The sequence below is a fragment of the Protopterus annectens genome, chromosome 12.part0, assembly GCF_019279795.1.
Source record: "Protopterus annectens isolate FY-2018-M chromosome 12.part0, PAN1.0, whole genome shotgun sequence".
In the NCBI taxonomy this organism is placed as follows: domain Eukaryota; kingdom Metazoa; phylum Chordata; order Ceratodontiformes; family Protopteridae; genus Protopterus; species Protopterus annectens.
In genome coordinates this window covers 168,232,985-168,248,070 of record NC_056746.1, presented here as the reverse complement: position 1 = coordinate 168,248,070, position 15,086 = coordinate 168,232,985, and the positions used below count along the sequence as shown (strand labels likewise).

Here is a 15,086-nt window from a genome sequence, read left to right as displayed (position 1 = left end):
CACAATCCCTCAGAGGAAGGGTGATGATGCGAACAGAGGGCTCACCAATCCATCACTTCATGGTAGCATTCCGTGCAGGTGTGTGAAGTGTTCACTTGTGTGGGGAAGGCACTGTGGATTCTCCACACTGTTGCAAATTGCATATTTCCCTACCTGGGGGTAGGATAAGGCTATTACAAATGTGTTCTTTGCCATGATGCTGTTGAGGCATAAAGCGCCTTTATAGCTGCCTGAATGCTGGCCCCCTCCAAACAGCTTCCATCCTAATAACAAGTGAAATTCCTTGCTAAGGAAACAAAATGGGCCATGTCTAATGGGGAGGGGTGGGCATGATGGTCAAAAAACACAAGGACAACCACCACACAGGAAAAAAACTAATTTGAGTGTGGGTGTTATACCCAATGGGCAGTTTTATCTATGAAGTGAAAGCTACAGTGGGTAAATTTTACCAGGAGTGGCAAATCCAACAAGTTACTGCCAATCTGCCAGCTCTGTGGAGTAAAAGAATGAAGCCATGTCTAAGACCCAGATGACTTGGATTCCATTAGTAGCCTAGGCACTGGAGAAACTGGTAAGGAGAAATGGAAATGAAAGGGTTATGTCTGCTTGCATTTCTCAGGGGGACAGGATTTAGGATGCACATTCATTATTAGTTTCTCCACTGGAGACCAAAGAATACTAAGAGTTGTCTGTTGTAAGATTGAGTGCTTGCAGAAAAAGGTGACACCCCTCACATTAGCCCACTGCAGTGCTGCACTCTGGGCATGTACAGAGAAATGGAGGACCATATAGCAAAAACCCAATCTTCCAAAAAGGACAGCACCACTCCCAGCTTGTTCCAACCTTGCCTTTTACAGAAAGAATAGCAGAGCCCTATATCTGGCAAAACAAATGTCTCAAAAAAGGAGCCAGAAGGGAAGTGCAATGACTAGAGGGGGACTTTAGTCAAACTACAAAAAATGTCACTGCTAATCAATGATTATGCTGCATGAAATACTTTGCAGTGTGTGGCATGTCACGTTTACGTATGAAAAACTGCAAAAATATCTACATTTATTTAATGTTTTGTTAAATCAGTATGATAAATTAAGTTCAAAAAGGATATGCTTGGATTTCTGGTGATGTTTTGACATTCAGGGATGCTCCTAGGATCATACGACATTACTAGGCTATTGGCCCTGGGGTCTTTATAAGCCTAGCCATTTTATACCCTTGTTCCCTTAATGACCAAGTTGTATGGTCTATAATTGCAGTGCAAGTCTATGATCAGCACCAACTGCCCTTATCCAAGAGGGACACGGGTGACGCCCCTGGCGTAAATTTATGGTCTTCCATTCAGTTGTCTAAGTTACACTTAAATGGGGTCACTGAAAAGCTCTGTTTTGCGTGAACTGGGAGTTTGTTCCAGAGAAGTGGCAATCTCTGGAGACATATCTCTCTCTCAAGCATGTCCTGCTAATGTTGCAGACTAGCTTAAGATTCCTAGAGTGAGTGAATCTTAACCTATCTGGCTTGTGGATGTGCAGAATTTCCATTATGGCAGGGTTCAAGACTGGTCTATTGGCCAGGCATGAGTCACCTCTCAGCACCATGTTTTCAATGCTATGGTTTCATGTGCTTATTTGTACTTGCAGTAGTCAGATTTCAACTAGCTGATACTTGATCATATGACATACAAGTGCCTGCTATTAATCTGTCAAGACGACAGCAGTCAACAGTGGAAGAAGGGTCTGCAGAGTAAGCACCAAACACTGGTTCAAACATGACAAGTTGATGATAAGCCTTTGCTACTCCACAATTTTTGAAACCAGAAAAGAGCCCTGAGCAATAATCTATCCTTTCTAAAGAGGGGACTTGATTGCTTAGAAGTCCAGCTGTTGGTTTATAATGTGCAGTATATGTTATAACATGAGCTGTGGTGTACTAGAGATGGCTATAAAAGGTGAAGCTGAGCAAATTTTAGTGTAGCTAGTGGCTATAACCTCCGTCTCTCTGAGGTCAGGCAAAACCACTGCTTGTGTAATAGGAAAATATGCCCCCCCCCCAAAAAAAAAAGCCTAGTAGTGGGGAAAAGGATGGGAACGGTCTTTACCCAGCAATCAGTGCTGCAGACTGTCATTGATAAAGGAGTGGAACCAGTTTCTGATGTTACCCAACCTTACTGATTTCAATCTAAGACTTCTGCTTCTCCTGGAATTGCCTTTTGTGCTTCTACTCTTCATGCTTTGTCCTTCACCAAAAGGGCCAGGCCTTGGAAAGGCAGTTCTAATAATATGAGGGGGAATAAAGGATGAAACAGCTGCTTCACAGATGGAATTTTCCAGAGACAAGATCCCTACCAAGTTATTCTTAAGGAGCCCGTAATTTGCAGATTAACTTTTTTATCATTAGGACAAGACTGGATTCACAATCAGGTATGCAGCTGAAGAGCAGTGCCAATAGCAGCAGGACTGGACCACACATCTGTGATGTCATAATCACACAGTTACCTGCTTAACATTTCCTGCAGTCTGGAAGGAGATATTTTCCCCTACAGAAAAAGCAGCAATCCCCTATCCACCTGAGGATAATCCCCTTGGGTACTGCACCATAAGCATTTGACAGCTGACAGCTCTCTCCATAGTTACCTAATTATACTTTAACAGCTACAAAGGATTGTGCTCATCTTATTATTCAATAATATACTAAAGCATGGTATTATCCTAAACCCTTAAACTACCTAAGTGGAAATAAGCACTCTGATTTGCTACAGTGTATTTATATAAATGCTGAAATTGTACTGGACCAAACAGAAACTGGTTTGACTTTTTAAATTCTGGGGGGCTGAGAGTCAAGCTCTAATGATAAATTATTAAACGTATTTTTAAAGACCTCTGTTGTAGAGGGAATGGCCAAGGGCTTACCTGTTCTATGTAACCAAAGACAAAAATACCAAATCCAACAATATTCCACCACCAGCAAGTTAGGTCCAGGAAATAAAAATGCAGGCCAAGAAATATTACCAAAGTTTAATAAAAACACAACAGGATTGAGCATTTTTGTATAAAAATATATATACCAGAATCAAATGTGAAAACACAAACACCAAGTTTAAATACCCCTCCCAAGGTGTCACATGATGAACTGCATCATCAAAACACCCATTAAATAAAACATTGTTAAAAGACATGCTCAAACTAAAACTTATTCTCTATTTTGAGCACTCCGCTTCCCATTTACAATATAGAAATTGAACCAAGCAAAAAACTGAAATTGTCTTTTTCATGTAAAACATTGTTGTGTATTATTGATTAAAAAAATCCACAATATATCAACAACCTACTATACATAATAAGGCTTTAGTTTTAAGACACATGCTAATGAAACACCTTCATTGAGACCAGGGAGGTTGGAGACATTTAACCTGAACTGCCAACATAGTTCCCTTTCTTCTGACTTGTCCTCCCATGGTCCCTCAGAGCTTTTATAGCACTTAGTTATCAGGGTACTCAATGATATGTTTAGCTAAAGTGCTTTTGCTGTCCTGTTTTCTAACATCTGTTTTATGTTCATATATATTGCTCTTTGATTTTCCCTCTTTGTCTTACCCACATAAAAAACTTCTACAAAGGTGGCGTACGGTAGCATAAACCACCCCACACTGTTGCAATTGCAATAATTCCTGGATGTGGTGGTCATTTGGTTTAATATCAAACTATCACCTTCCAGCATATCATTGCAATAACTGCAACAGCTGCACTTATGAGTACCAGGCCTTTTGTTGCTGCATCCATACTCACAATGAACTGAAGTGTGTTCAAGAAAATTTTTGATGGTCTTGCCCTTCCTAAAAACCACTGTGGGTTTGTTTCCTAGTTTATCTCCCAATTCTTTAAACAAAGAATAAATCTGCCAATTTGTAATCAAAATACCCCTGATCCAGGAAGTTACATTGCAAAACTCAGTGATAAAGGCTTTTTGCGGAATACACCCACTAGTTTGTCTCTTAGAAAATCCACTAGTAGCCAAAGTGGAAGCAGAATGTATTAGGAGAATTATAGCTCCCTTCACCATTTTCTCCATGATGTTGCCACGGATCGTGGCTACACTGCCCTCAGGGTATCCCCCTTTAATAAATGTGCCACAGTGTCTCACATTCTTCCACAAAATGGATATAAGAAACAACCATTCTGGCCGCTATGATATACTGACCTTTTATAGTCTCCATTTTTTGATGGAGAGGGTGGTTACTCTTGAAATGTAATAAACTGATGCGATATGTAGGTTTTCTATAATCCTAAATTAAACTACCTAAGTGGAAATAAGCACGCTGATCTGCTATCTGCTATAGTGTTTTTTATATAAATGCTGAAATTGTACTGGACCAAATAGAAACTGGTCTGACTTTTTAAGTTCTGGGGGGCTGAGAGTCCAGCTCTAATGATAAATTATTAAACGTATTTTTAAAGACCTCTGTTGTACAGGGAATGGCCAAGGGCTTACCTGTTCTATGCCTAGCAGCTCCATGTAACTTTGCCTGGCAGAAACAACTCCAAAAACGTCCACTTAAAATGTTGTCTCATATTACATGGCACAAAGGATAATGCCCTGACCATGAACCAGATGACCTAATGCTGGAGCAGCCACCTGAGGAAAGTGGGAATGAGCAGTCAAACAGACTTGCCCACCCTGGGGGAAGGAAAGGCTGCCTGATCTGCTACTACTGTGGTATCCAGTAGAGGCTGGGTTTTCCTGCAAGACATGGTGAAGAGCTGAAGATGAGTACCAACAAAGCAGAAAATATACACTGCAGTTGGAATAAGTGCACTTGGAGAAGTATGTGTCTGTAGGCCACCACACGGGAGACCAGCTTGTCCTGGCTGTGACATGATAACAGGGAGCAAGGACCATCATAAATCCATGATGGCTGCCTGAATGACAGCCCCTTCCTGGACAGTGGGTGAATGAGATGTGGCATACAGCTGAAAGGCAATGGAGAATACAGCTTTACAGGGAAAAAAAAATCATTCATGAGGTTAAGTATGTTCTCAAAGGTTACAGTCCAGTGGGGACCTCAATGAGACTGTTCACCATCTCAGCATAGGCTGAGTGAAATGAATCTGGTCACTGCAGACTAGGTCTTCTTACCAATCTAAATCTGGGATAAGAGATCTTCTCCCCCAGAAAAAGCAGCAATGTCCTGAGTCAACACTTCAATACGCTGGACTACTAAGCAATCAAGTCTCCTCTTTAGGAAAAAGAAAGAGGAAGATCTATAGGGGAAGGAGGTCTCAGTCTTCTCCTTTTCACCACCTAATCACATGCTGTTTTTTTCTAAAATGCCAGGGAGACTTCATATATTACACCCCCTTTCTCTGGATTCTCACAACTGCATTTCTCCTCTGAAGGTGAAGTGAACATCCCTTGAGATAAAGCTAAAATTGTGATGTAATGCATGAAAGCCCTAAATACTCAGCTTAGCAATGTTCTTACAATAAAAGTTATGATAGATGCATAATGTTGAGAATTTTGACTATCTCCATGATACAAAAAAGATACTTTGCACAGTCATACCTCAGGGACCCCCCCCACACACACACACACACACACACACACACATATTACTAGTAACCTTTTCCAGAACAGACAGTACAAATGACTATACATTAATAGGCTCAATTCAGACAATATGCTTAAACCTTTAGTTATGTACTTACCATAACTTTAGATGTTTGGGATCCATCTCGCCTACATTCTGTACTGACGGGCTCGGAGCCGATCCCTCTGCTCCGACTCGGCACACTACGCTATAGAGCGAGGCCTCTTATTGGCTGAGCTATTTCTTATCCCAGGATGCACCACCTCTAATCCCCCAGATCTTGTTTGCCCGCATTCATGCACACATGTATAACTTGTTTATATAACATTGTTAGATGTTTCAAGATGAAACAACAGGATTCGGACCTTCTGATATCCTCTGATCTCCAAGGAAGGGGGAAGGAGGGTGGGTTATTAGGAATGTAGGCGAGATGGATCCCAAACATCTAAAGTTATGGTAAGTACATAACTAAAAGATGTTATGTGATCCTATCTCGCCTACATTCTGTACTGATGGGACAGCGTCCCTAGCACCTAAATCCTGGGTGGCTCATTGGAAAACACTCCTGAGCACTGTGGAACCAAATGAAGCTCGTCCTCTAGATGCCACATCCAATTTGTAGTGGGAAATGAAAGTGTGCGGGGAAGACCATGTAGCCGCAGCACAAATGTCACTAATGGCAAGCTTAGAATGAAATGCTATCAAGTAGCCATAGCCCTTGTGGAATGAGCTTTGACAGAGGTGGTAAGCTCTTTGTTAGAATAAGAATAAGCTTGAGTAATACAGTCCCTGATCCATTTGGCAATAGTGACCTTTGTGACAGCTTTGCCCAATTTATTGTCTGCAAAGGATACAAACAACTGATCTGTTTTCCTTGTTTGTTTGGTCCTGTCTAAATAAAAACGCAACTGCCTGTGGACATCTAATGTGTGGAATATGAATTCCGCTTTGTTAGAATATTTTGGAAAAAAGACTGGAAGTTCTAACGATTGTTGTAGGCAGAAACTGGAACAAACTTTAGGGACAAAGGAAGGATTTGGCCTGAGAGATACTCTGTCTTTGTGAAAAACCAAGTACGGGGGTTTTACAGACAAAGCTTGAAGCTCTGAAACTCTTCTGGCAGAAGTAATCGCCACCAGAAAGGCAGTCTTCCACGATAGAAATTTTAGATCACATGTAGCTGCCGGTTCGAAGGAGGAGGAAGTTAAGGCGCGTAACACCACATCGAGATCCCATGGAGGAGCAGGATGAGAAATCGGAGGTCTTAAAAGCGCAGCACCTTTCAAGAAGGTCTTACACAATCTGTTGCTCATTAAGGGTGGGTTTATAGATTCGTGAAAATTGGAAATCGCTGCCAATTGAACCCTGATGGTAGAGACTGAAGAGCCTTGATTGAAAAGAGAAGTTAAAAATTTTTGCACTTCTGCCACGGGAATAGAGATGGGATCCAGGCCCCGGAGTTGAGCCCAAATAGCAAATCTTTTCCATTTGCTAGAATACAGTTTCTTTGTAGCAGACTTATGGGCCGAAGATAATATGTGTACAACCTCTGGATCCAATGTATGACTCCTGACTATAGTCGGAAGAGGAGGAGCCAAGCCGTCAATTTTAAGGTGTGCAGGGACTGGTGGAATAGTCCTGACTGATGAACCAAAAGGTCTGGGATCTGATCCAGGAACCATGGACCTTCCAGAGCATATTTCCGAAGATAGGGAAACCATACTTGACGAGGCCAGTAAGGAGCAATTAAGATCATTTTGCTCCCCAAGAGAGATGCCTTTTGGATCACTCTGGGAAGGAGAGGAACTGGGGGGAAGGCATAAAGCAATCCGGTGGGCCAAGGACGGGTTAGTGCGTCCATGGGGCTCTTCCCCGGAGTTGGGGTTAGGGAGAAGAATTTTTTGCACTTCGCATTTAGTGGAGTCGCGAAGAGGTCGCAACACGGAACTCCCCATCTGCTGAAAATCTGACTTGCAACTGTCATGTTCAGAGACCATTCGTGAGGAGAGGGGATGGTTCTTGCTCAGTCTGTCGGCTATCACATTGGACTTGCCCGGGATATGAGTAGCCACTAGAAAGCGTTTGGTTGAGACTGCCCGTTCCCAGACTCTCATGGCCTCTCTACAAAGAGGATAGGATCTGGTCCCTCCCTGTTTGTTCAGGTACCAGACAACTGACATGTTGTCTGAGTGAACGGCAATTACGCCCTGAGGGTGGTAATCGTGAAGGGCTTGAAGGGACAGAAGCACCGCCCTCATTTCTAGGATGTTGATATGAAGTAGGGTCTCTTCTGGGTGCCATTTGCCTTGGACTGACCTGCCCAGGGAATGCCCCCCCCACCCCATCTGGGAGGAGTCCGTGGTCAAAGTGGCCGTAGGAAGAGGTGGAACAAAGGGTCATCCCTGATCCAAATTGGAGGGCACTAGCCACCAGCGAAGGTCTCGTTTGCATGTTTCCGTGATCCATATGAGGTGACTGAGAGGGAGTTCCTGAAAGGACCACTGAGCTGAAAGAAGCCACTGGAGAATTCTCATGTGCAACCTTGCCAAGGGGACTAGAAGAACCGTGGCGGACATGGATCCCAATAGCTGCAGGACCATCCTGGCTGGGGCTTTGGACCTGGGAAGTAAGGCTCGAACTTGAGTCTGTATGGTTTGTATTCTGTCTGTAGGTAGATAGACCCGCATTTGGTTTGAGTCTATCTCTACCCCTATGAATCTTATTCGTTGAGATGGCAGCAACACAGACTTTGGCCAATTGAAGGTGATTCCAAGGGAATTGCCCAGTGATATAGTGGCTTGTAGGCTCCAGTAGTAGATGCTTGGAGGTGGCAGTTAGGAGCCAGTCGTCTAGATACGGAAACACCTGGAATCCTAGACTTCTCAGGTGAGCAGTCACGACTGCCAAGCACTTGGTGAACACCCTGGGGGCTGTGGTGAGACCAAAGGGCAGCGCGGAACTGAAAATGACTGCCTCCTAGGCTGAAGCGCAGATGTCTCCTGGACGCTTGATGTACCATGATATGGTAATAAGCGTCCTTGAGATCTATGGAGCACATCCAAACACCTTTCTCCAGCAATGGGAGAATGGTTTGTAGGGTGACCATTCGGAACTTGGACTTTCTGACTGAGCGGTTTAGGATGCTGAGGTCCAAAATGGGCCTCAAGTCCCCGATCTTTTTTGGCACCAAAAAGAATCTTGAGTAAGTCCCTAATCCGATCTGGTCTGCGGGGACTGGTTGGATGACTCCTTTTTGCAGCAGCTTTGAAACTTCTGAGGCTGCAGTATCCCGTTGACTGGGTGGCGGGTCCGGTATTTTTTTGGACTGAGGTGGGGAGTGAGAGAAAGGGATGGTGTAACCTCCGGCGATAATTCGAAGCACCCATCGGTCCTGAGTGATACCTTCCCAGGCTTTCAGGTGCTTCGAAAAACGACCCCCGACTGGCTCCGGAGCTGCACAGTCGGGCAATCCCTCAAGGACTGTGAAAGGCTGAAGAGCCACGAAAGGACTCGCGGTCTCCAGTGTTGCGAGGGCCTCTGCCGCCTCTGGGATGGCGTCTTCCAGAAGAATTTCCCCCTCCCCTGCCTCTGGAAGGGGGATCATCCTGCTGAGAGGGGTAATGCTTCTGAGATCTACGGAACCACATTTTCCCTCCTCTTTTAGCCTTGGGATAAGGCCGAAAGGGAGTGGAAAATCGTGCCCCTACGGCAGTCAGAGTCTTACCCTCCTGTTCGCAGCGGGTCAGTGTGTCCTTTACCTTGGGTCCAAACAGGGAGGACCCATCAAAGGGGGCGTCGGCAAAGGAAGACTTAAAGGCCTCCGCGAAATGACACAGGCGGAGCCAGGCTTGTCTCCGTAGAGCAATGCCTGTACCCGCCGCTCTGCTCGCCCCTTCGGCCGCATAAGAAATGAGCCTCATGGATGAGTTTGAAATGGACGACAATGTAGCCAGCTGAGAGCCAACCGTCTGGGCCAGCTCTTCAGGCAGGTTACCCAAGAGGGTATCGGAAAGCTCTTTAATCAGATCCCTCTGAAATCTAGTAAAGTGCGTAAGGTAGTTCAAGGACCTTAATGTAAAAGCCGCTGAACTTAGGGTGCGCTTTCCGTACCGATCCATGCTCCTAGACTCCTTATTAGGAGGATGGACGGACGTCGAAGCCTCTGCCACATCTTGCTGGGTAGCAGATGCCACCACCAAAGCATCTACAGCCACACCTTTGGTTAGAAATTCTTTCTCAGGGGGTGCCGAGAGGAACTTATTCGGACGAGCAGGCACCGGTTCCACAGAGTCTGGGTGTTCCCACGCCCTTCGACAGATCAAGTCCAAGAGCTCGTCGAAGGGCGGAGACACCCAGGAGGCGGAGGGCTGAGCCCCGAAGGCCTTAAGGAACACCGACTCAGCAGAAGGGGGTTTGGATTGCCAGCCGCCTCGTTGTTTAAGGGCTTCCAGGATGTCTGCAAAGGAGATATCATCCGAGGACGACTTAGGGGACCCCTCTGCATCATCGAGATCAGTGTCTGATGTAAGAGACTCATCAGGGGAGTCAACGTGCTTCCTCTTGCACGATCTTTTCCTGGGGGGTTCTTCCGAAGAGGCTTCAGAAGGACCTCCAGGAGGGGGGGAAACCCCAGTGGGGGTAACCTCAGGCCCCGGGGCTCCGCTGTCTAAGGACAGGGGGACTGCCAAAGACCCAGTCTCGGTATGCAGGGAAGGAGCTGGGGAGACCGTGGAGGTAGCCAAAGAAGATTTGGCTAACGCACTCCTCATAGCCCTGAAGGCAGGACCACCAGAATCCTGGGAGGGTCCCACCTCCGTGGCCACGACAGTAGACAGCACTCCCGCCGCCGACGCACCAAGAGGGAGACTTGGGACCGAAAACATCAATCCCGAAGCATCCCCCCAGGGGCCGACGGAAGAAGTCCGTGTACTGAACTCCGACCCAAGAGCCGGAGTTGGAGTAAGGGTCGGGCCCGACCCTAAATCCTCCACTGGTTCCACCAGCACCGGCTCCAACGGTGCCGAGGCTGTTGGAGGAGAAACCATAGAAGGAAGATGGATCATTGACTCCGAAGCCGAATGGGCTGGAGCCGAAACTAGCTTTTGGAACACCGTAGACTGGAAAAGTCTTAGGAGCACCCTGTCGATGTCCGAATCAGACATCTTGGATGATCTGGAGGATACCAATCGGGCCCGAACCGATTTCTCCATCGGCTCCAAAGGGCTAGGGGACCGGCTCCGAATGGATTCTACCACTATCGGCTCCGAGAGAGATCTCAAGGCAATTTCCCTCGGTGCCGATAAGGACTTCGGCTCCGAAGGGGAAGAGTCTGAGCCGGTAACCCTCATCGGCTCCAATATCAGTGGAGCCGATGAAGGTGACCCGCCTCTCGATGCCCCAGTCCTCGGCTCCGAAACCAGAGGGGTCGAGGCTGGAGGCATCGAGGCAGACCGTTCCGCCCTCGGCTCCGAAGTCCGTGGAGCCGATGGAGAAGTCTGCCTAGGTTTTTTGGCAGTCGGTTCCGACAGACTGGTCAGAGCCAACGCTTTCTTCTTTTTTGAAGGAGAGGGAGACGAAGATAAAGCCTCCTCGAAGGATGGCTTGATTAACCCCTTAAGGATTAATTTGTTTTTCCTCTCCTGGAGGACCCTTGATGAGAAGGCGTGACACACGCTACATGATTCCTGTAGGTGCTTGGCGCCTAAACAATAAACGCACGAGGAGTGGTCGTCCGTTATGGACATCTTAAAACCACACCTCGTGCATTTTTTAAACCCGGAGGGTTTATGCTCTTTGGACATGACTAAATTAGAAAAAAGCACACCTGTCTAAAGAGAAACACCAAAACTTAAAGTTTAGAACAGAAAATATAAAGTTTTTTTTTTTTTTTTTTTTATACAATACAGATGTACAAGAAAAAATTCCACACAGAAATAGAGAGAGTCAAGACCCTCTAACTTAAACGGGTACTTGACCCACAAATAAAACGCTAAGATAGCAAAGGCAACAGGGGAAGGCCCCTCTAACTAAAAACGGGAAACCTTCCCTGACGAAAAACACAAATTCCTAGACAAAACTGTTCAATACACACTCAAATCACAACAATAGCTGTTAAAACAGCTTTTGGGTTCAAAGCAAGCAAATTCCTGACAGGAAAAGCCTAAATAAATTAGTACTTAGCCCAGCCAAGTTGAGACCACGTCTAAGCTTGTAAGCGGCAAACGAGATCTGGGGGATTAGAGGTGGTGCATCCTGGGATAAGAAATAGCTCAGCCAATCAGAGGCCTCGCTCTATAGCATAGCATGCCGAGTCGGAGCCGAGGGATCGGCTCCGAGCCCATCAGTACAGAATGTAGGCGAGATAGGATCACATAACATCTGATTTTCTAATGCTTATAGGTAAATCATGGCATTTGGTGGGTAACATACAGTGATGCTTTTTGGTACCTGTCATTCTGCGTCTATTTGCATCTTTTTTGTTAAATAAAAAGCTAGCACATTTTTTTTAATTTAACCATGTCCCAAAAATATTTTATTGTTTTCCTAACTGATGTCAAGGTAGGGTAGCATGCAGGTGCATCCAGACATTAATGGATGGAAGTCCATGCATGCCTATTGGTATACCCATTAGTCTATGGATGCAGCCCAAAATTACTCCCCTCACCAATATCACATGGATAAAAGTTAAGTGAATCCTTTGCGATGATGGCAAGGGAAAATAGTACCTGTACAATGCAAATTATATAATAAAAAAAAAAAAAAAAGAGGAATTAATTGAGGAAAAATGTGTCACAGCACTTTAGCCACTGCATGCCTTGAGCAAAATTTAAGAATGGAAAATCACAAAAGACAGAGATAGAGGTATTTCGTTCTCTCAGATCAGTCAAGGGAAGTGATCATACAGTGCAACCAAAAAAAGTGGCTGTTCATTTAAAAAAAAAAAAAAAAAAAAAAAAACGCAGTAAAGGTTATACTCTCCCTAATTGTTGGACTTCCTGTAGACAAGTCAGATTTAACCTCACACCACCTTATTGATGCCCAACTGCTCTTCTGATCTGACAAGGCTAACATCTGCCTGTGGCTTATCACCATCCACAACATATACTATCGACAATGATCCTTATATAATGAACATCCGCTTTTTGTCAGATTATTTTACTTAGAAAACAAGCAGACTTCCAAAGATAATCACTGTAGCTTCCACAATTGCTTGCTGGTATAATAAAAGCACAACTGCCTATGCTTTTAATAGCATATGTACAGAAAAAAACTGAAAGCAAAGACTTAAGCCCTTAAGTACACAGTCTTCTTGCAAGGTTTAAAACAGGAAGTCTTGCAAGCATCCAACTTCTAACAGAGGCATTAAATACAGCAGCCTTCAGAATCAACAGCTGCATAATATGATAGATTATCATGTACATTCTACAGTAACAAAGTATATATTCAGACACAAAAACTGTATGTGGATCTCAAATACGTCACTGAAATGTGTTTGTGGGCCTCAGTATGACAATGTAATGTAACCACATGGAAGGTGAAACAAAGGCCTTGCTTTCAGATCAGGTAGCATCGGTCTTCTTTGTAGTAGCAAATATTCAAGCAAGAGCTTTGAAGGCCAAACCGGAGAAAGGTTCCATGTGAACAGCAGTTAAACATGGGTCACTCAGTCCTGAGAAATAGGTGAGCGTCGTTCCAAAGGGAGAGATGATAGTCTCAGTCACCCTCGGCCAACTGAAAGGGAGTCTGTCTCAGATCCCTGAATCCAGAGCGGAGCAGATAGGTGCCTTGTGGCATCCAGTGCGGTGACACAAATGATCCTGGAGAAGGCAGTGGGGTCCCCTGGGAGAGTTCTCTTTTCTCCGTAAATGGCAAAGTGCCTTGGATGAGTTCTCCCTGACAGAGGGGCCTACGCCCTGGAAAGCGCTGTGGTTCTAGCTGCATCAGGTGAGCTCTCGCTGGCCCCTGAAAATCCGGGGAAGAGGGTGCAAGTCTTGCACTGGGCCATACCCATATCCACAGTAGCTCTCCAAGGTGAGCAGCCTCTGGCATATTAGAGCAATGCAGGTAATGGAAGTCAGCAGGCCAGATCTGCAACGTCACGGTAAAGATTAGCTCTGAGGGCTGTACCCCCCTCCCTTCTTGTGGATCATCCCAGTGTCTGCATTATCTGGCAGCTAGTAGCTGACTTAGAACTGGTACAGACTGGGAGGATCCAACTGTTTAATTAAAAAAAAGCATTGCAAAGGCCCGAGATGGATGTTGATGCTATGCGATTTCTGCCCAGTGCTCTGAATGTCAAAGTGAAGAAATTCAATGAGGTACAGGTGAATGGAGGAAGTAACTATAACTCTCTTAAGGTAATCAAATGCCTAGTCATCTAATTAGTGAAATGCATGAATGGATGACCGAGATTCCCACTGTCCCTACCTACCATCCAGCAAAACCACAGCCAAAGGATTGGGCAGAATCAGTGGGGAAGGAAGACCCTGCTGAGCTCAACTCTTCTACAACACAGCAGAATCTGTTTAACTGTAGTCCCTAGGAATCCTAAACTCTGCCCTATGGAAAGGTGGTTACTTCAGCAGTGATGCAAAACCGCCAGTAAAAGCAGAAACATTAACAGGTAGATTGGAAGCCACACCATGAGACAGATACATAACAAAAATATTAACCTTTCTGTTAATCAAACCACAGGCTGTTATATGATGTCCAGGAGCTTCCAAAAAGCAGCGATAAAGGAGAACTTGCAAATTTTAAGATACATTTCTATTAAATGCAAACTGAAAATTTAATCTCCCTGCGATGTTCTGCTTCCCTAAAAGATAGTAATCCATCAATCAACATTACAATTATCCACAGCTTTTGTCTATACAGTCTGCTAACTGCACCCTAGGGTCTTAATCTGTTGACAGAAAAAGAAATGGGCTCAGTACTGACTATATGTATTTTTTCTTTATTCCCTGAACTTTTAATAGTTTGGAAAAATCTAAGACACACACGCTGGACACATGACTCCAGTTTTGAAAAATATCCATCCATTTTACTGACCTTAGTTCTGATCCTTTTGATTTGCCGTAGTCGTGCCAGCCACTTTGAAGCATAGGTGTCTGATGGATTTGCCTGGTGCTGATGGACCTGTGAAGCCATCTATATCAAACAAAAAAGAATCAGTAATGATATTTCACCTTTTGGACTTCATATATCACTTAAAGTGTACATTTTGATACAAATTATTGCAGCAATACTAACAGAAAATACTTCACTAAAACCGTGAACAGTCATGTTACACTTTTCCTAGTATTAGGAAGAATAAAACTGTCTGTTAATATAACAACAGACACTATAAAGTATAAGTGTTGTCACCCCTACAGACACCTTCATACGGGAGTTAGACATTCCCTATTGATAATTCTTTACCGTTGACCATTATGTCTCTGTAGTAGTTTGGAAATCCTTCTACGTGGCTCAAATAAAATCCAAAGCCATCTCCACTAGATTCAAAGAATCG

At 44.7% G+C, this 15,086-nt stretch overlaps 1 protein-coding gene across 5 annotated transcripts in view; it reads right to left on the bottom strand.

Annotated features, from left to right (window-relative positions):
* Positions 1–15,086, bottom strand: part of TSC2 (TSC complex subunit 2) — a 3,048,576-nt gene that overhangs the window by 79,056 nt on the left and 2,954,434 nt on the right. For all 5 annotated transcript variants that reach the window (XM_044089186.1, XM_044089187.1, XM_044089190.1 and 2 more), the window contains one exon: positions 14,627–14,725. In XM_044089186.1, the coding sequence (XP_043945121.1) occupies positions 14,627–14,725 (99 nt within the window). The remainder of the gene's footprint in view (positions 1–14,626; positions 14,726–15,086) is intronic.